The 22800-nt window shown below is 40.9% G+C and overlaps 1 protein-coding gene across 11 annotated transcripts in view; it reads right to left on the bottom strand.

Moving 5' to 3' along the window:
• Positions 1-16349, bottom strand: part of UBE2F (ubiquitin conjugating enzyme E2 F (putative)) — a 100964-nt gene extending 84615 nt beyond the window's left edge. The window contains exons 1-4 of one of the 11 annotated variants that reach the window (XM_039341929.1): positions 15992-16349; positions 14190-14337; positions 1572-1601; positions 163-228 (exon numbers count right to left, since the gene is read on the bottom strand). In XM_039341929.1, the coding sequence (XP_039197863.1) occupies positions 163-228; positions 1572-1601; positions 14190-14307 (214 nt within the window). In that variant the 5' untranslated portion in view covers positions 14308-14337; positions 15992-16349. The other 10 variants (XM_039341934.1, XM_039341932.1, XM_039341937.1 and 7 more) reach the window with 10 other exon arrangements.
• Between the last annotated feature and the right edge of the window lie 6451 nt (positions 16350-22800).

Here is a 22800-nt window from a genome sequence, read left to right as displayed (position 1 = left end):
CACAAACACACACACACACACACAAATACGTATATATACACGTACATATGTATATACATACATACATACATATAATTATACATACTCACAAACACATACCTATACACACACACACACACACACATACATACATATATACAAATAAATAAATAAATAAATTACCTGGGTTTATGATTAAGAGAAAGAAATGGAGTTTATTTGGGTCAGGAAAATTCACTTCACATGTACCTGAAAATAAATATAAAAATCTGAAATAATTGACAATTTGTAATGTTTATGACCAGGATGAGAAAAGAAAATATAGAAACAAAACATGAAGATTGTAAGCAATAATATGGCTAATGACTATTAAATGTAACATTTTAAAGCCCTATGCAAATAAAAAAATGTTCATCTCTCGCAATAATTCTCAAACTCAATCACACTTTTCCGTAGCAAGCCCTGCAAGATAGAATGCTCAACCAGAAAGAGATCATTACTGAGGTTTCTGTACACTGCATCCAATTGAGTATATTAAGGAATTCAGAAAACAATCCTCCAAGTGCTTTATGCTTTTATAAAGTTATTAGCAGAATTTTGGTCCCAAATATAGCAATACAGATGGATCTTGACTTACAAAAATTCATTTAGCAATAGTGCAAAGTTACAACAGCATTGAAAAAAGTGACTTACGACCATCATGGCATCCCCATGGCCATATGATCAAAATTTGGGCATTTGGCAACCGGCATGACAACTGCAGAATCCTTGGGTTATGAGATTGCCATTTCTGACCTTGCCAGCCACCTCCAGAGCAAAGTCAATAGGGAGAAGCTGGCTGTGTTATTCACTTAACAATTGTAGCAATTTGCTTAAAAAATCATGAAGGTTGTAAAATCAGGCACAAGTCACTTAACAACTGCCTTGCTTAGTAATAGAAATTCTGGTTCTAATTGTGGTCATAAGATTACTACCTGTATCGACAAAAAAGAAACAAGGGAAAAGAATCAAAGTCAACTAGAAAAAAATTAAAATAAAATACTAAACTAAAAAAAAAAATCCTTTAAACTGCTCTGTCCGCTTTAAATATTACTCACCAGAACACTTTAAACGCGGAGAGGGTAGCGGCGTTTCCTTTTGTCTCCGAAGAGACAAAAACAGCTGGGAGGCGGAGAAAGCAGGAACTCCGAGGGAACGCTCCTTCTGCCCCCTCAAAAGAAAAATCCAGAGGGGGCTAAGAGGTTCTACCTCTATTCTTGCAATCTCTACCCCTTCCCTTCGCCCGGGAAGGGGATTCCGAGCCACGGGCCAGCTGATGTTCGCTGTGCTCCGCAGATCTGACGCCGTCCCAGGAGGACGGCTACAAAGTAGCCGCCATCAACGTCGCTCCTCAGTGGAAGCAAAACAATTTCCCCCCAAAAGTCCTGAATTGTAATATCTACCTGGTAACCTCCCTTAATTACCATTTACAAAAAAATGACAATTCCAGAAGGACTTATGTAAATATCCCTCAATTATCTTAAATGTGTGACATAAGGATGAAAAATTAGGATCTGAATACTCCTTAAAAATATGCTAAAAACCATACTTACAAGGTAAATTTACTTCAAGTTCTGCAACTTCTATTAAAAATAAAATAAAAATGTTAGTTAATTTTATTTACCATTTTATAGATATCTTAGCTACATTATAACAAAATGTATTATTAACAAAAACCAATCAAACCTTTTTATAGCACAATATAAAATAATCCATTAAAGATTTAATTTAAAAACTAAGCAAGACAAAATAATTGTTAATCAAACAGCAAATCAGTATAATAAGTCATAACAGCATTATACAAAAGAAACACTAACTAAAATAAATAAAGCAGCAAATCATACAAGGTAAAATATAATTGCCACTGTTTACTTTTATACTTTACATGAGAGAGAATAGAATGTATTTCTATATACAGTTTATTTACTATTATATGCATATGGCTTTTATTATCAGAGTCCAAAGAAAATTTCAGAACAGAATAAAAATCAAAACTATTCTCACTTATCACAGCCTAAAAACAGTAGTAGAAATCAATTCATTCATAAATTATTTAGATAAGGGAGTAGAAGGGGAATCATCAAATTTGCAGACAATATCAAGCTGGGGAGAATAGCCAACATTTTAATAGATAGACTCAAGATACAGAATGATCTTGACAAATTTGGATATGTACCCTATCCAACAAAATGAATGCCATAAAGTGGTGAAAAAAGTAAGATTGTACACAGGCAAGAAAAAACAAATGCACAAACAAATAGAAAGATGGTACCTGGCTCAACAGCAGTGACTATGAGACGGATCTAGATGTCCTAGTGGACAACTACTTAAGTAGAAGCCAGCAGTGTGCTGTGGCTGCCAAAAAAGCCAAAGTAGTTCTAGGCTGCATCAACAGAGGGAGTGATAGTATCAAGATTACAAGATATCATGGTATTGCTTTAGATCGTACTGGTAAGACCGTACTGGAAATATTGTGTCCAGTTCTGGTCACCATGATACAAAAAAGATTCTAAGCCCTAGAAAGTGTGCAAAAATGATAAAAGGTCTGGAGGCTAAATCATATAATGAATAGTTGAGGGAACTAGGTATATCTAGCCCAGGGGTAGTCAACCTTGGCTCTTTTATGACTCGTGGACTTCAACTCCCAGAATTCCTGAGCCAGCTGTGGTCAGCTGGCTCAGGAATTCTGGGAGTTGAAGTCCACGAGTCATAAAAGAGCCAAGGTTGATTACCCCTGATCTAGCCTATCAAAGAGAAGGAAATAGAGGAACATGCTGTGTTCCAATTCTTGAGGGGCTGTCACAGAGAAGAGGGGGTTGACTTACTTTCCAAAGAACCTGAGGGGAGGACAAGAAATAACAGGTGAAAACCTGTTAAAAAGAGATACAACCTAGAAATAAGGAGAAATTTTCTGAATGAGAGCAATTAATCAATGGAATAGCTTGCTTCCCAGAGCTGTGGGTGCTCCATCACTAGATGCTTAACTGGGATAAGGATTCCTGCCTTGAGACTAGAAAACTTCCAAGTCCCTTCCAGCCCTATGATTCTAAGTTCTATGAAACTAAAATCTAATCACTTTCCCTAAAAGTATGAGCCTAGAAACAGACAGAAGTTATTCAGGAGAACAATCACATCTTGAATACAACCATTCTAGAACTTGGAGGATCTGGATTGGGCATGATCAATCTAACTCTGAGGGAGTTAATAAGAATCTCAGCAATGTGCACTTGGCCAAGTGCACATTGCTGAGATTCTTATTAACTCCCTCAGAGTTCACAGGATCAAGCTAATCCCTAGATCAGGGCTTTTCAACCAGTGGTACTTCAGCATCTGGCAGGTGGTACACGACCTAGACAAACGTAGCAAGGGAGATGAGTTGAAGTAGCAGCAGTGTCAATGAGCTGAAGTGGCAGCAGCAACAGAGAGGCCTGGGGGAAAGTCAGCTGGAGCTGCAGTGTTGCTGGGGCTCTGCTGAGGACCCTGGATTGGCGTGCGCAGCTCCAGCTAATCAGCACTTCTGACGGCCTCAGAGGTGGGCAGTCTTTGAGTATAAAGTTAGCTGGAGCTGCGATGTTGCTGGGGCTCTGCTGAGGGCCCTTGATCAGCGCGCACAGCCCTAGCTGACTGGCGCTTCCAGCAGCCTCTGCTATCACTGGGAGCAGCAGACATGCCTTGGGTGAGAAAGTCAACTGGAGCTGCAGGGGCTCAGCAGGTCCCAGGATTGGCACGTGTAGCTCCAGCTGATCAGCACTGTGTGCAATGGCCAGCTGGGGAGTGGGTGACTGCAGGGGGAGTGAGACTAAGGTAGTGACTGATGCTGGAGCTCTCCCTGAGCCCCAGAGAGTGGTGCATCCAAAAGAGAAAAAAAAGACTATGGGGAAAGAGAAGGGGACAGAGAAAGAGAAAGGGAGAAGAGGAGAGGCTTCTGTGAGACAAGCAGAGGGATCAACGAAGGAGGTCCTGCTTTTTCAGGAGGCAACTGGATTTTGTTTTTCTTTGAAGACGTTTTCGCTTCTCATCCAAGAAGTTTCTCCAGCTCTGACCGGATGGTGGGGAATGAAAGGATTTATATTCCTTGCAGACAGATGGTCATTTGCATTCTTTTAGAGTTGTTGGGGTCATTTGGAGGTTTTCTGTGTCCTCAAGGATCACCTGTGCAAAGGTGTGTAAAGTCTTTTGGCTGCATGATGTTTTCTGCCCTGTTCCTGTAGCCTGCAATGTTTTCTGGAAAAGAGCGTTGGCTTACCTGAATGTATGTTCTCAGCATGATAATGAAGAATCCACCAATGGGTTATTTCAGTCCTCCTGCCCAATCAGACTAAGTTGTCAAGTTGTCACGCCTCATTATCTAGCTCCTCCCAGTTTCATCGACGGCGTAGCCAATGACAACAGTTCGACGTGATGACTCTCAAGCAGATATTCATAAAAACACAAGAAAGGAACAGGCCCCCAACCCTTATCTAACTAACCACTGGAAGGGAGGGCATGAATTCTTCATCATCATGCTGAGAACATGTGTTCAGGTAAGCCAACACTCTTTCTCCAGCATGATGACTGAAGAATCCACCAATGGGACCTACCAAAGCTCCTGGAGTCCCTATGGGTGGGAATCAGTTGGGGCCTGTGAACCTGATGGTGTCATTACCTGCTATAAAATACGTCTACCGAAGGCGGCCTCAGCCGATGCAAACTTGTCCAGGCGATAATGCCTAATAAATGGGGAAGGCGAGGACCATGTCGCTGCCCTGCAAATGTCCTCAATAGACGCTTGAATTGCCCACGCAGCAGTTGTGGCAGCGCTGAAGGTGGAGTCAGCCGTCACATGACTAGGAACGGGTAGGGCAAGAGACGCGTAGGCAGCTGCAATACAAGCCCTGATCCACCTATCTATAGTGGAAGCTGACACCTTTTGGCCCATTGATGAAGGCTGAAAGGATATAAACAGGACTTCTGATTTATGGAAAGAGGCCATGCATTTGATATAACAGCGCAAGGCTCTCCTCACGTCTAGTGAGTGCCACTGCCGTTCCAAATCATGCAACGGGTGAGGATAGAAGTCCGGGAAAATAACCTCTTGTATCCTATGGAACACAGTGTTTATTTTTGGAATAAACAAGGGATCTAATCTAAGAACTACCCTGTCTTCGTGAAACAAGCACAGGTCCTTCCTGATCAATAAGGCAGCCAATTCCGATATACATCTGGCAGAAGTAATAGTTATCAGGAATGAGACCTTAAGCGACAGGTACCTCAAGAAACATGTTCTAAGTGGTTCAAAGGGAGAAGAGGTTAGTGCTTATAAAACCCTGGGTAGATCCCACCTATGAATCACAGGTGGTTTACTATTAGTAACTCCCTTTAGGAAAGATCTGATGGTAGGGTGTCTAGACAAGGACTCTGAAGAGTCCCAAGAAAGCACCGTGGAAAGAGCCGCTAGCTGTTTACGGATAGTGTTGGGCGACAACCCCTTGTTGATGCCCTCCAGTAAGTATTCTAACACCTTGGGAATGGTTACCTGTGACAGACTCACATGATTCCTGTCGCACCAACGACAGAAGTTCTTCCACGTATGGTTGTAAATACGGTTAGTTGCTGGTCTCCTGGTAGCCTGAATCATATCAATTAGCTCTTGACGAATAGGACTCCCGAGTCAAGGTGCGGCGTTCAAGTGCCAAGTGGTCAACTGAAGCCATTGGGGATCTGGATGCTGAAGATCTCCCTGCGTCAACCGAATGCGGTTGTCTAGAATCCTCCACGGAGCAGAGACGGAGAGGCTCACCAGGTCTGCAAACCATGGCCTTCTGGGCCAGTGAGGAGCAATAAATATTACCTCCGCCTGCTCCGCCAGGATCTTCCTGATAACTGCTGGCAGTGGGGGAAAAGCATACAAGAGGGCTTGTGGCCATTGGCTGCGTAGGGCAGTGGTTCTCAACCTTTCTAATGCCGTGATCCCATAATACAGTTCCCCATGTTGTGGTGACCCCCAAGTGGGTGTGGCCACCAATAAGAGGGAGTAGGACAGATAGGGAAAAGGGAAAAAAATGGCGGACAGCGTGGTTTGGCGACCCCCGTGAAATGGTCATTCGACCCCAAATGGGGTCCCGACCCACAGGTTGAGAACCACTGGCGTAGGGCATCCGCTCCCCGCGAGGGGAACCGGGAGAAAAACCTGGGCAGCTGGGTGTTCTCCAACGAGGCGAACAGGTCCACTATCGGATGACCAAATCTGTCCGTGATCTCCCTGAAGACATCCAGATGTAATTTCCACTCCAAATGGTCCACTATTGACCTGCCGAGGAAGTCTGCCTGCCAATTTGCGTCCCCCGAAATATGCTCTGCCCTGATGGAGAGCAGGTGTTTCTCTGCCCAAGAGCTCAATGCTCGAGCCTCTGCCATGAGGGACTTTGACCGGGTACCCCCCTGCTGATTGACGTGGGCTTTTGCCGCTACGTTGTGTGTCAGAACCAGCACATGTTGCCCCCTGACTACTGAGTGGAAATGTCTGAGAGCTAGGTGGATCACTCTGAGCTCCAACCAATTTATGCTGTGCCTCCGGTCTGCCTGTGACCACTGACCCTGAGCCATCCAGGTTTGGAAATGAGCACCCCAACTGAAGAGACTTGTGTCCGTGGTCATACTGATGAGACTGGGCTCTTTGAATAGGGTCCCCTTGTGAATGGCTGAGGAAGTCCACCAGCCGAGAGACAGACACACCTGACGAGGGACGCGCACCAATTGGTTGGAGGTATTGATGTGTTGTCTTTGATACGGAAGCAGAAACCACTGTAGGGCTCGAGCATGTAGTCGGGCCCACGGCACTATCGCTATGCAGGATATCAACTTTCCCAATAGCTGGGAAAGGAGAGCCAATGATACTGTCCTCTTCCTGCATACCTTGAGTGCCAGGTCTCTGATACTCTTGCGCCTCTCCTCTGATAGGTACACGTGACAATTGTCCATGTCTATCACCGCCCCCAGGTGTAACAGACGGGTCGATGGTGTTGTTTGGCTCTTTTTGAAATTTATTAAGAACCCATGGGTCTGTAGGGTCCTGATCGTGAGATCCAAATCCGACTGGGCGGATGTTGCTGACAACGATTGGATCAGAATGTTGTCCAGATAATACTGGACGCGCACCAGAACCAACCTCAAATGGGCCGCCAAAACTGCCAGTGTCTTGGTGAAAATCCTGGGGGCAGAGGAGAGGATGAATGGGAGGGCCCTGTATTGAAAATGATGGTTGAGATAACAAAACTGTAGATACTTGTGATGTGCCGGATGGATAGGGATCTCCTTGAGATCTATTGATGTTAAAAGGTCTCCCCTCCTGATACTGCTTAGGATGGAGTGCAATGTCTGCATCTTGAATCTCCTGTATTGCAGGTGGAGGTTCAGCCCCTTGAGGTCGAGGACTGCTCTCCATCCTCCTGAGGATTTTGGAACTACAAATAGGATGGAGTAATACCCCAATCCCCGCTGAGGTAAGGGGACCTCCTCTATGGATTTGATGCCCAGAAGATGTTGGATGGCATCTTCCATGAGACCTCTTTTTATATGATTTCTCATGGCTGGGCAAGAGACAAAGTGATCTATTGGAGTGGACCTGAACTCCAGGGACAGGCCTTCCCTTATGGTGCTCAGAACCCAGGAGTCCGTGGTCGTGCTTTCCCATTGGCGGACAAAAAGAGTAAGCCTGCCGCCAATGGGAGGGGTCCCCTCTGAGTCACTTGGAGCGGCGGAAGGGGCAACCCCCTCTGCCACGGAAGGAAGGTTTGTTCTGGGTTTGGTACCAGGATCTGTCCCTATAACCTGCTCTGTCAAAGGGGCGCTCTGCCTTCGGAGCAGGGGGCCTGTAAGATTGTCCCTGTTCTGACGTAGATCCAGTCCGAAAGGACTGACGGCGGCTGTAAGGGAGGAAATGCCTGTTGGTTTTCCTAGCTAAGTGAGAGATGATATTTTGCTTTCGTTTATTCTCAATGAGGTATGGGGTCAATGCCTCCCCAAACAGTCAGCTGCCCGTGAAGGGGGCAATGGCCGCACGCCACTTGTGCTTGCTTTCAGCTCTCCAGTTTTTGAGCTAACGTAGTCTCCTGGCGACTACGCCGGAAGCCATTGCCCGGGCTGAGTGTTTGGCCGAGTACATGGAAACATCTACCATATACTCAGAAGTGGCTATAAGTTTAGTAAGGTCCTGATGGATCCTGACCTCCTCCAGAGGGATCCTGTCCTGCAATTGTCGAAGCCAGGTAATCCTGGCAAAAAAGGAAATGGAAGTTGCCGCCTTTGTTGCCCATGCGGATGCCAGATGAACTTTGCGTAAGGCCAGTTCAGACTTTTTATCTTCCGCCTTAAGGGCATCTGAAACATCCGCCGGAAGGCTGCCTGCAGAAAACAGTGGGGCTAAGGATTCATCCACCTTAGGCACCTCTAAAAGGTCAGTCAAATTCTTTGCCATGTCCACAATCTTGCGCTCAGACGCTCCTTGGGAAGGTTGAGCTGCTGGAGATTCCCATTGTCCCTAAATGTTCTTCAGGAATATGGGGGGACATGGGATGTGGAGGTGCTTATCTACCGGTTCGGCAAATAGAGGATTAGAGTCCTGATCTGTGGAAAGCTGAGGGGCCGCAGTTGTAACAGAGGAGAGTTTGCTCGCTGCACAAGCCCTGTACAGCAAGGAGGGAAAGAGAGAAGCATTAAATAGCTCTGCCATGGGCTGAGTCTCATGGGTAGGTTCCTCGCACTCAGACCAGCGGTCCCCACCTTCGTCATAATCCAAGACATTGGAAGACTCGGATTCAGGAGAGTGGGATGGGGAAACCCTACCTGAATGATCCAATGGAGGCCGAGATGAGGAAATTGGTGCAGAGGAAGGCCCAGGAACTAGTGACACCTGATGGATGGCCGATGATGCCACGGCATGGATCACCACCTGCGATATCCACGATTGGAGCTGTTCTGAAAAAGATGGCTCTAGTGGAGGTCGTAACCCCGCAGCCGTTGGACTGAATGTAACAGTGGGTGCAGATGATGGGCTGGGCAGATCAAGGTCTTCCCAAACATGGGTGGACCCACCTGACCAAAGGTCTGATCAGAGACCTGCTGGATTGCACTCACAGGCAACCAGGCTCCCGATGTGGACGGCACATGTGTCTCAGGTGGAGAGGAAGTAGAAGGTGTATGACCCTGTTCTGCTGACAAGCGTTGGGCCCGGGAGAATTGCTTCTCCAGAGCTCTATGTGTTCGGTCGCCATCCTATGGCTTGTCTTACCAACCTTTCTGCCGTATTTAGATTTTGCTTTGGCCTTACCTGTAGGCGCCTCAGAAACCGGCTCGGCTTGGACCATGGTGTTGTCTGTGTCCAAAGGTTGCAGCTCAGTGGGTTCTGGCATGTCAATCTAAATGCACCCCAGATGAGACTCTGGAACTGACTCGCTCTGCAGGAGACGCCAGGAGCCCTCAGAGGGACTGACTGCACATGGAGAAAGCGTGAGTCAGCCCACTGGCAAACTTGGGCTCACGCTGGGCGCTATGGAGCGCTCATCACCAATGTACTGGGCATATCGCAAACCAGATCAGAATGGTGACGAAATCACACGTGTCTCACAATAGTGGCAATGGTCAGGATCCTGGAGGCAACCACTAGATGCAGAGTGGCAGAACTCAGACAAGGAATGGTGAGCAGGACCTGCTGGACCTCTGCTTCAATAATAATTCCACCAAAATTGCTGATCTGATGATTGTAAATGAATAGTAGATCCTGAAACTGAATCTTAAATGCAAATTAGTAGTAACTGTGAACAATCAATTCCAAAATGGCGCCCCTGCCTGTCCTGGGCGTTATTCAATGGAATAGTAGGTGGCAAAATGGCGGACGCCCTGAATTCAGAGGAAGGAAAACTACCTCCGCTTGAGGAGAAGGGATAAAAGGGAAACGAATCCCTGATCCAATCTAAATAATCCTATGCCAGAAAAAGCAAAAAAGGAGAAGAAATTCGATTTTTCAAGTCACTAACGAGTCATTGCGCCTAACAGCTGTTAGGCGTGATCCGTTTGCCTCAGCAAAATGAGGCTTCACCTCTTTTACCGGCAGCCAAAGGAATGAATTTTTAAGTAACAGGTTTTCTTGCTAATTTACACACCGAGCTGTAACAGAGCTTACTAATAGCCTGAATTACTTCAATTAGAAATTAGTTCAGTGAATCCAAAATGGCCACCACTGGTGAAAGGCTCTGACCGGGCACGGTCAGAGAAGGCTCCACGTGGCCTCAAAATGGCAGCTGCTATAAGGAACGCGTCTGCAGTTCCAAAGGGGATTGACCAAAACAAATTCCTTATCTACTGAAAGAAAGGGAACAACCCCCCCCCACACACATTAATTTATGTTACCCTCAGCAAACTGATGAGTTAGGAGAAAAGGCAGCCACCCCCCCCAGCCAGGAGAGGAATACTACTCTGCTCCCAAGGAAAGGGGAAAGAAAGGAAAGCAAACAAAATTGCCAACCCTCCCAGAGAAGGAACAACCAAACTAATTCTCCTATTCTCCAGGAAGAATTCACCAATGCTTTAAATATCTAGTCTGACCTCTATTCATGAAGAGAGTCAAATTATCACGTCCTCATGGGCGAAAGACTAAGATGAAACTGGGAGGAACTAGATAATGAGGCTGTATGACAACTTGACAACTTAGTTTGATTGGGCAGGAAGACTGAAATAACCCATTGGTGGATTCTTCAGTCATCATGCTGGAGAATCCGTTTATACTCCCGCACTATTTGAAGGGTGTTCATTCCAAAGTGCATAAATAAATGTCTATGGAGATTCTCAGTCGTCCAGGTCATGGTTGTCCCAAAGGTGCTTTTTCAGGAAGCAACTGGACTTTGTTTTTCTTTGAAGAAGTTTCACTTCTCATCCAAGAAACTTCTTCAAATATCTTCAAAAAAACCCCAAGAAAGTCCAGTTGCCTCTTGAAAAAGCACCTTTGGAACAACCATGATCTGGATGACTAAGATTCTCCATAGACATTTGAAAGGAGTAGAGGCTGTGAAAGAGAGAGGAGAGGGAGAGAGGAAGAAGGGCCGACCAGCCACCTGACCACCAAGATAGTGGAGCATATTAATAAATATGGATAAATTCATCATATATTTATCAGTGCAAAGGGAAAGTGATTCAGCAAAGGAACTGCCACCGAAGAAATTAACAAAGGTACTTTTTTTCTTTTTTGGTCATCAAGTTTTTGACACCTTGCTAAGCACTGGTGGTATGAATATTGTCATGTTCTAAAAGTGGTACAATCTGTGAAAAGATTGAAAAACACTGCCCTAGATGACTTGAAAGATGTTGTCCCAATCACTTCCAATCATTGCTTAGGTGTCTGAATATCCCAAACTAAGGTGCCATCACTAGTTCAAAATCTAAGCCATAGTTTGTGTGTGCAGGCATGTATGAGAGGGTGAGAGGCCACCTGGGCGACTGGCAAGAGTGTGACCAGCTGCAGACTGGTAAGCAAGAGGTATTCAGAGTAGAGGAGGAGGAAGAGTACACATAAACTAAACTAAAAAAGCTCAGAAAAAAAAGGTGGGGAGGGAAAATGAATAGTGTGAAAATGGAGAAGGAATGGCGAAGGACACTTTACTACTTTTTTATATGTTTACATCATATATATATATATATATATATATATATATACATACATACATACATACATACATACATACATACACACACATATTCTCTCCATTTTTGTCCACACATTTTTTTCTTTTTTCTCTTCCCGCTAAGGAGTACCAATTGTTTGATTTTAACACTAGCCACAAGAGGAAGCTGAGGAATATAAACTGTTTCACTACAATAACAGCAACAAGATCTATGGAGATTCTCAGTCATCTTTGTCAAAAGGCAACTCTACTTTATTTTTCCTTGAAGACGTTTCACTTCTCATCCAAGAAGCTTCTTCAGTTATGACTGAACAGTGGAGGATGGAAGAATTTATATTCTTTGCAGTCATCTGGTCGTTAGCACTCTTTCTGAGAGTCATTGAGGCCACTTGGAGGTTTATCTGTGCCTTTAGAGTCACCTGAATAGTGCAAATGGGTGTAAAATCTTCTTGAAACTGCTGAAAGGACTATTGTAAATAGGAGATAGGTGTTGTATCCCTCCCCATTTTGAGAAAGGGCTGCTTAATTTTAATGTAGATAGTCACTTTGACCCCTCTTTCAAACCAGCAGCCCTCTTTATCCAGAATGTGGACTTTATCTTCAAAAGAGTGGCCTTTGTCTGAATCTTGTCCTGAAGGGGTCTGTTCTCCTATGTTGTGCTATGCGTCTGTGAAGTGGTTTTGTTTTTCCAATGTACAGATCTGTACATATCTTACTGCATTGTACTGCAAATATCACATTGCTCAATTTGTGCCTAGGTGTTTTATCTTTAATAATAATAATAATAATGATGATGATGATGATGGAAGGGACCTTGGAGGTCATTGAGTCCAACCCCCTGCTCAGACAGGCAGGAAACCCTACACCATTTAGGACAGATGGCTGTCCAGTCTCTTCTTAAAAACTTCCAGTGTTGGAGCATTCACCGCTTCTGGAGGCAGGTTGTTCCATTGGTTAATTGTTCTAACTGTCAGGAAGTTTCTCCTTAGTTCTAGGTTGCTTCTCTCCTTAATTAGTTTCCATCCGTTGCTTCTTGTCCTGCCCTCAGGCGCTTTGGAGAATAGCCTGACTCCCTCTTCTTTGTGACAGCCCCTGATATATTGGAACACTGCTATCATGTCCCCCCTTTGAAGTGTTCAAGTTTCTGCCTTAGTGTATTTTTGGGTTTAAAGTGTATATATGGAATGACAATGTTACTTCGTTTATATTTCTCTTCTTTATCTGTTATTGAACAGCTGCTGCTGGGTCTTTTGGGGGGGATTTGATGAAGGCCCAATTGGGATAGCCACAAGTTCTGAAGACTTCCTTGACATGTTTTAGTTATTTTTCTTTTCTTTGTTGGTAGACAAACATTCAGTCCGGTGGTGTAGTGTCCTGATCACTCACATTTTGTGCTCCAGTGGGTGGTGATAATCAAAATGTAGATACTTATCTGTTTGTGTGTGTATGTGTGTCTGGGGGGGGGGTGTTCTGTAAACTTCAGTGCTCAGACTTCCGTCTTCCTTAATATGTACTACACAGCCCAGGAAGGCCAGACTATTTTCCTTAACATCTTCCAAAGTGAATGTAATGTGTCTGTCCACAGAGTTGATGTGTTTGATGAAGGCTTCCAATTCCTGTGTTTTAATCTTGACCTAAATATCATCCACATACCTATACCAGTGAGTAAGTGGAATTCCTGTGAAGGAGCTTAGGGCTTTGAATCTTGTTTTTACTCATCTTTTGTAAACAAAATTGACTAGTAGTCTGGTTAATGGGCACATTTTCCTGTTGTTAGGAGTTGGGTATGTTCTTTATCTGATAAGATGTGGATGTGCCTCTCTTCCAGATAATGGCATTAATATTGGCTTTAATTTTTTTTGTAATGATGATGCTATCCGGTGTCCAATTTTCAGTTATTCTATGGAGCAGCTCTCCTCCAATTTTCCAACTCTTACTTTTGTTGTCATCTTTTAAATTTTATCACAAGACATCACATATCCTTTGTCTTATTCTTTATTTAATGTTAAACTATTCCACTTCACTTCATCTCCATAATATACTGCTCTTATAGCATTTATAAATCAGCCAAACATCTATCCAGAGTCATAGTGATTACAGTAGGGTACAAATATAAAAATTAATGAAAACTTAAACTACACATTTGTAGAGAACATTCTATTACAATACTGAAGCCCATTTACTTTTTCATATACTATCTCTAAATGAAACAGCAATATAAATTACAAACAACAATCAAGTAAACAATATCCCAGTCAAGGAACAGGCAAAGAAGCAAACAGCCCAATCAAAGATTCTCTAACACCACCCCACCAACATTGACAGGCAAGCCACTAGAATAGAGCACACTGCACTCCTTACTAGCACTGATGATGTTACCTAGTTTGGGTAATGAAATGTCTACAAGAAAACAAGCAAGCTCAGCGAGCACCAAGGACCCCTCAGATAATTGTATGACATTCAGTTGAATTAACACAAAAAGTAAAGAAAATATATTTAAATAGGAAAATATATTACCTTTAACAAGCAATTTATCTCTAATTGACACTCTTCGAGTAGAGTCTGAAATGGGATTGGAAGTACGGGAGCCCTTGACACCATCATCCCGTTTCAGTTTGCTTGCCAATGTTAGCATTAGTGCTAGCTTCAATCTAAAATACAAGTACTGAAATAAAAAATAGTTATTTTACCCTGATTTTACTTTTTGTTCAAAGACAATATTCTATTTTACAAAAATATTCACAAATAGCTCAGTTCATGGAAATTATTTTTTCATGTTTTAAAATATACAAACCTTTATTATATTAAGTCAAACCAATGATCTATTTAGACCAGGTTTCTCCAACCCATGGCCCATGGGCTACATGTGGCCCCACAAGATCGTAAACTTTTAACATGTGATTAATACACATGTTAACTATATTATATATTTTATATTATACATTTTATATGCAGCCCAAGAACAATTCCTCTTCACTCAATGCAGCCCAGGCAAACCAAAAGGTTGGGCATGCATAATTTAGATCAACAATATATAATTCAAAATGTTCAAAATAGTAAGTGGTTTAGAACTGTTTTCAGAATTCAATAATCTTCAGAATGCATAAAATAGTCCTTGTATACCACCAATCAGCTCATTCTGGGGACAACCCCCACTCCCAAATGCCATACATGGAGTATTAGACATATAACCTGACATGTAGCTTATCTTTCTGAGGAATTAATTTTAAAATGAGGAGAAACCAGAAGTTAACAGTGTAATCCTATGTAAATCTACTTAGAAGTAAGTCCCACTGTAGGAAACAATTGATCTGAAATGAAAATAGGAAGGGAAGAGAAGTTGCAGTGATTTTAAAATATTAATTTTTGCTCAGAAATCCAAATGAACAAACCTAAGAATGTACTTAACTTTTGCATTTTATTATTCCTCCCTGCAGCTGGATGCCTGTGAGAAACAAAATGGACTAAAATGGCCTTGACCTGATCCAGCAGGATTGTTCTTCTGCTGTTTTAAAGACTGAAAGCTAACTGTTAGCTAAAAACAAAGCAGAGAACCAAAGTGGCATAATAATGATAGGGGAGTTTTATTTCAAAACACCTGATGGAAGACTATTTTTTTCCAAGCATAATCCTTCCTAGAAATTCTTAACTACTCTTGTTTTCAACTCTCTCCTTCAAACAGTGAAGGCCCAAAAAGTTATCCTTGACCTGATTCTAACTAGCATGGAGGGCTCACTTAGAGAAGCAGAATTAGCAGGAATCTTTTGATAGGATAGCATACTTTGCTACTCAGAGATTAACTGGTTTACTGCAAAAAATGAAAAAATTATCTTGTGCATATGGAAGCAGATATAAAATACAATGAAAAAAGTACTGCCAAAGAGTTTTTAAAATGCAAATTCATCAGCTACCCATTTCTATAAAATATAAATAAAATGGCCAGGATCTTGAGGTCATTTTCATATTCTAGCTATATCCACAGGGGCACTCTTGGAAACAGGATGCTGGATTAAAATGCCTGAACAGATCCACTAAGATTCTTGGAAGGAGAAAAGAACGGCTAGACAAGTACATTCCTGCAGATACGGTCAACCCTCTTAACCGGGGACCAATGCCTTCCAGCGGGCCTCCCAACAAATACCAACCTGCCTCCCACAGTAGGAGCTCGGACCCCGACAGTCAGAAGCAGACCCCTTTAGACAAAAGGCCGGTGGGCGCCAGGGATGGGGGCGACGACCAGCTCCTGCAGAGGGACAGCTAGGCGGGGCCCAGGCGGCTGGGCCCGCAGGGAAGGACCGACCACAGCCAACACCGCTCACCTGGAAAGACCATCAAGTCGCCGCTCCCAAGCCAAGGACCGCCGCCACCAGGACCATCCCAGACAGCCCCCGCACCGACTGAACCGGAAGTGCAAGGAGCAGGCGGGGCTCACGGAAACAAAAACGAAAAGAAATAAAATAAAGCACGAGAAGGAAAACTTTTTTTCGGCGAGGGTCAAGGAGGAAAGTGAATTTGCGCATGCGTTCCCTCAGAGGTACTTGTTGACAGAGGAGCTAGGAAGGATCCCACGAGAGTAAGATATCCCGCGAGAAAAGCGAGTTTATCATCGATTTCCTATTTTTTCGCCCCCATGCTCTCGGGTCATATTGCGGCTCGCGTTGAGTCACGGCGAAGAACGCTGGAATATGGAATTATTTCGAGCCTGAGAAATGGCGTTTCGAAATAGATCGCTATGGTCTTGTTGTTTATGAAATGGTTTAACGGTATAATTATAGTGGCTCCGCTCTTGACTCATTCACCATTAGTTACTCTGATTCTCTGTCATTTGACTACAGGTAATCCTCCACTTACGACCACAATTGAGGCAAAAATTTCCGTTGCTAAACAAGACAATTGTTAAGTGAATCGTTACAATTAAATTAGTTAAGTGAATCTGGCTGCTTGTCAGAAGTTGCAAAAAGTGGTCACATGGCCCAGGACAGTGCAACTGTTATAAATACATGGATGTTGCCAAGCGGCAGAATTTTGATCATGTGACCATGGGAACGCTGTAATTGTCATAAATGTAAAAAATGATCATAAACCACTTTTCCCAGTGCTACTGTAACTTCAAAGGACTAATGATTGTAAGTCAAAGACTACTTGTATAATTCATGAGCTCACATCAAGAGAGACATAAATTCATATTAATACATTTCTTCTAATAATTAGTTCTGACGCTTATCCATTCAGAAACTGACTGCAAAATAATTCAGAGTTTTCTTAACAAAAAAGCCACAATTAAATCACAGATCTTTTTGTCCTTATGCATCCAGATACTGTACTGAAAAATCCTGCCTTTTGCAAAAAAGAAAGCATGGATTTCCCCATGCTTCATCTGCAGATCCATAGGCTTTTGAATCTACTAGATGCACTAGTTGTGGAGATGAAAGTTTAGCACTGGATTTTTCTGCATTTAGGACTTTAGGTGTCTGGAACATGGCTCAGATTTCCAAAGACATACTTGGGATTCCAGGAACAGAATTTTATTGAAAAAAAGCTTTTGCAAAGGCTGGTGGTCTTAAACTCACACAGGAGATTAAGCCACACACATAGTTTCTAAAAGCATATATTTATACCCTCTCACGAAGCTGGTTCCCCCACCCCCACCCCTATCACATTCAATAATCCACCTGCTTATCCCGATCAACTAATCTGAAGTGCCTAAACAGAATACATTTCACTTCATCCCCTCACAGGAAAAAGCCCTTATATTTAAAATTAAAGTGGAATAAAGTAGAATAACATGAAGAATAAAGTAGAATAATGATGATGATGAAAAATCATTATTCAAGTAAAATGATGTATCTGCATAATTCCTGGAAGAAAGCTGTGTTAGCAAAAGCTGTGTTAACGATACATGACTGACCTAATGCACATTGAGAAACATTGTATGAAACAAAACTCTCTTAATTGTATGCCTGTGAGAAACTAACCGAATGATATACAATGTAGATTCCATGTGAGCTTCTTTTGTTCCTGAGAAATGGAAAGTATAAAACTGTAGTTTGAACCCACCCCCTTTGTTCAGAATTTGCTGGTTGTTAATCGCTTCTGAACCTTGTGCAAATAAACCTCTCTGTTACACCCTCTGGAATTCCTAAAAGTCTTTCGTTTTCCACAAGAATATAATTGTTAATCATGACCTTTGCTGACATTAGCCCTATCTTTATTTCTATATTTCCTCCTGTTTGCGGTTACATCTAGCTTCCTACAGAAGCTACATATTTCAAAGTAATTATCCTGCATGTGTCAAAGCCCCCACTTCTAAAAGCTGAAGTTACTCCATTTTGTCATTATTAAGCTTACTGCTTAAATTCCAGCTGATCTTATTGAATGTCTTCATATGATACTGCCAATGTATTACCCGTCTGTATATCTTTAAAATAGATGGATTTGTACTTTCATATATCATTAAACAATTTCTGATATTATTTTATCTCTTACAATCCACCCCTTCTCTCTTAACACTAGCAGAAATTGTTTATACTTCAGCCCATTGCAACAAACTTATATCTTCCTCAGCATTTTATCTTTTACTCTCATTATTAGCATTTTCTCTCCATTCTGCATTTGTTTCTGCACCAAAGTTACTTACATACGTTCAATGGAATATTGAATAGTTCTTACCATAATGGGTAAGAGGCAGGGCAGAAGCAACCCTCCTACTGCCATAATCAAAATGGTTCCTCATTTCTTCCATCCTCCCCCAAATACCTGACCTAGCCAAGAGGTGATACCAGTCCATTTTTGTGCAGGGACATGAACTAGTTTCTTCATTTTAGCAATGATTTCTTCTATTACTTTACCTTGATCATCTATCTGAAGGCAGCAATTTGTTAGATTAAATTTTCTACAAACACACCCCTCCTTTGCTAACAAGTAATCTAAAGCCAAGCGATTCTGATATACTGCTGTATGTAGTTGGGTGCTAGTCTTAGCAAGTATATCTAAAGCTGAAGCTGTTTCATTAGTAATAATCTCCAATATAGCTTGCAAGCTTATTATCCTATTAAGTATATATATTGGGGTTCGGTAACCATACCTTCCATCTTCTGCCCATGTGACTGGTCCATACACTTGTATGATTCTTTCTGGAGGCCATTCTTCCTCACCTTATTTTCTTTGAGTAGATATTTGTATACTTCGTTTTTCTCTATGACCTATCTCATCATACACTGGGATTCCCAATTTTTCTCCTTGCTGTATTGGGAGAAGGAAGAAACTGGGTTTGATTGCACCCAAGAAACATGCTCCATTCCATCCTTTGGGAAGTATGTTATAAGCGTATCTACCACAAATCCAATACATCCCATCAGGTGCTTTCCATCTTAGGGAAATATTTCCTGGGCTACCCCATAATTCCTTCAATTGAGTAATATTTTCAAAAGGGTTGGAGGGCTCAGTTCTATTTTCACCCCTCCACCAGGTCCTAATAAGGTTACCTCCTACTGTTCCATTTGTTTCTATTCCATTTTCACAAACCAACTGTCTTACTGGAGTGTTGAAGTCTGCAGAGGCTTCTCTTATAAAACATACTTCACCTATTATAGAAGTTTGGGTAGTCCACTGAAAAGGTCTATCCTGTGATGTCCAGGTGAGATTCATCTCAGCTATACCAGAGAGATCTATCTCTCTTGTCTCCCAGGGCCATTGTTCTCCCATGTTAGATCCACCACACACATAACAATAACATTTAGGGAGTCTGCTATTCTTTCAGCCAAATCAATGAACAGATTCTTTGTTTTGGCTGGGATCTCAATTTTTGTTCCCTTCTCTTCATAAAAAGAGTGAAAAAGCCTATGTTGTGTGGGAGTTAAGTTTTCTTTTTTTTAAAAAAAAAAAACAAGTTTTAATGGTTTTTTTCATTTTACAGACAAGTGCTTACGAAACAACGTGGCAATCATTATCCACACAACAAAGTCATACTCATAAAATTCAGATTAAATCATTAAAAAAATAAACAACCCCCCCCGGACTTCCGGTTCTGGTTCGCGGTGTCGCTAGTCGTAAGGAGACACTTCTCGCCGGCTAGTTTTCCCTCTGTCGGTGGACCCTTATACGGATCCAAAGTTGCCCTGGAGGGTGCGACTTTCCATCAAGGAGGCTGCTGTCCGGCTGCGGAGGAGCGGCGGCTCCTCCAGCTGTCTGGATGAATCTCTGAGGGCCGACGGAGAAGAAGATCAGCCAGTAAAATGGCCGATCACCCTGCCACTTCAGACCGTAAGTCAGAGAACATCTAAGCTGTGAGTGCCCCTGTGGTGAGCCCGGGTGAGAACTTTATTTTCAACTCTCTCTTTTCTCTTTTTCTTTTTTTTCCTGAAAACTGTAAGAGCTTTTGAAATTATTTCCGTGGCTTGGAAAGGCGGCTTCTGCATTTTTTGGGAAGAAAGGCGTTTTGTAAACATAGAAATAGACTATATTTTACTTATATATATATATATTCCCTTTGGATACAAAAAAAGAAAAAAGATGGAAAAGATCTTCTTTCTTCCCTCTTTGTATGAACTGTATTATTATTATTTTTTTCTTCTTGTATATTATTATACTTTAGAAGACAGAAAGAAGGAATGAATTGTTGGAAAAACCTTATTTAATTCATTGAGGACATCTACTGGCGAAAGTTTGACGCTACAAGTTTGGCTATTCTATTAAAGATTTTCAAAACACTTTGGAGGGAAAGATAGGATGTGCAGCTGTGGAAGCTGTGGAGGTGGATGTTGTTTGTACTAAATATAGCCTCCACAAAAAGAAAATCCGATCTTCTTTTAAGCATTAGTATCTAAAATGGAGACTCAGCTACAATTGAACTATGCACTTATATTGGAAAAGATCTATGAGGCTTCTGCTGAAATATGTGCTACAATTAAAAACTGTACTTTAGAACCAAGATCTAGAGATTCTACTACATCTGTTCAAAGTGATCTCCAGGTTATATCTGATTATGGTATAAATCAAAATATAACAGAAGAGGAATCTCTAGAGACAGTAGAGGAACTTATTTTATTTGACAACCCCTTCTTCTGCAACTTAGAGAATCAGAAGAAGCAAAGACTAAGACTTCAAACTATAAAGCAATGATGTGGCAAGGAGAAGAGGAAAAGATGTTTATTGCAGAGGAAAGGATTTTTACTTTCTCAAAGAATTCTACAAGCAACAAAAATGGATTCACTGGCTGAAAGGAAAGCTTTGCTATGGAAGCCTGTGTGGCATAGAAGAAAACCTAGAATTAGATTGAAAAAGAAATTTAAAATTGTTTAATGGATTAAAAGGCAATGTTGGTTCTATGGATTGTTTTAAGGATAATAATTTAGACTTAGAAGTAAGAATTTACAATTATATTCATGAGTTTAATTTAGTTTGATTATTTTTTTGTTTTATGGAAATTTGTTTGGTATGGAAATGTGGAGTGAAAAAAGAAACTTGGCTTTATAGAGACTAAGAATGCACTCCTTGGAATAATAGATTGATTTAGAGGGAAGTTATGTACTGAAAATGAAAAAATGTTGAGTTTCTTAGACTGGAATTTTGAAATGTTTAATTAATTAGAAGATTTTTGTGTATAATAATATGTTTTGATATGGTATGATAATTAATTGGATGGAATTTGGTTTGTTTAATGATTGGAAATGAATTAAGTTAAAGATTATTACAAGCAATAAAAATGAATTTACAGGCGGAATGGTTAAGGATAATGATTTAGACTTAGAAGTAAGAAAACTATAACTATATACACGTGTAATGTTTAATTAATTAAAAGATTTTTGTGTATAATATGATTTGATAAGATATGATAATTGAATGGAATTTGAAGTTGGTGTAATGAATTGAAATGAAGCAAGGTTTAATATTGTCTTTTTTAAACTAAGCTAGTTATTATTGGAAGAAGAAATAAATAAGATTGGTGATAAAAAGAGGGATGAGAGAGATTAAGAGCTTGAATATATTTGGAAGAGATATTTAAAGTGATAATATGTTGATGTAAAACATTATCTGATTATGCTAATTGAAATTGATAAAGTTTTAAAAACAGGTTTAGTAGTAATAGAAATTTATGATAGAAATGAAATATATTAAATTTATTATGTTATTTGAGGGAAATAGAGAGATGATATCGAATGTATTAAGTTGAGCTGTTTTTATGTGATTTTATGTTGGAATCTTTGTTTACCCAAACACCATGGTGTTTCTTAAATACTTTTTGTTAAAACTATAAAACCAATAAAATATATTTAAAAAAAAAAAAACCAAAACCCTCTCTTTTCCCTCTAATAATATATTATATTCAAATTGATATATTTCAATACAACTAGATCAATCCTATCAATCCTCAATAACCTTTCATCTAAATAGATCCACAAATCCAGATCCTGTATGAAGTTTACTTATTTCAATTACTATATTCCATATTTCTAATCTAAGTACATAATTAACACTTCGGGAGTCTCCCCATTACCTTTTTCCTTAACATATTCAATAAACATTTATTAATATCATTTCTTATTTTTCCCTATTCTTCTTCCATTACAAAGTAACTATCAGTTCTAATGTATATATATAAAAAGTATATTAATTCATATCAGAAAAGAAAAAGAACAAAGAAAAAAGAAAAAAACAAAGAACAAAAGAGAAAAAAGTGAAAAAAATACCTTTCTATTTCTATTATACTTTATAATCTAACAATCAATCCTTCAATATCAATATCACATTTCTTTAACCTCCTCAAAGTTACTATATCCAACACATATTAATATGTAGACAAACACCTTATTATTAAATTCAGACCTTTAATTAATTTTTATTCAATCTAACATCTTATTCAACTGTCATAAGCCATAAATCAGTCCATATCTAATAAGCCTTTTAAAATCATTACATGAAACCTTCAATCACATTCTTAAATCTTATTCTAGCTTTCCTTTTATGCCAAACAGGTTTCCATAACAATGCCACTATATCAAGAAGCAAGTCATTTTTTATGTCTTGTAGTGTCCTTTGAATCAAACAGAGACGTCTTCTTTTCTGTTTTAGAAACCTAGCTCCTTTGTAAATAATCCCTTGTTGTTTGACAAAGTCCAATCTCCACGTT

The sequence above is a fragment of the Crotalus tigris genome, unplaced genomic scaffold (genome assembly GCF_016545835.1).
Source record: "Crotalus tigris isolate CLP2741 ecotype Arizona unplaced genomic scaffold, ASM1654583v1 scf7180000017774.6281472, whole genome shotgun sequence".
Lineage (NCBI taxonomy): Eukaryota > Metazoa > Chordata > Lepidosauria > Squamata > Viperidae > Crotalus > Crotalus tigris.
Note: the sequence above shows the minus strand (reverse complement) of the source record. Positions and strands in the feature narration are given on the sequence as shown.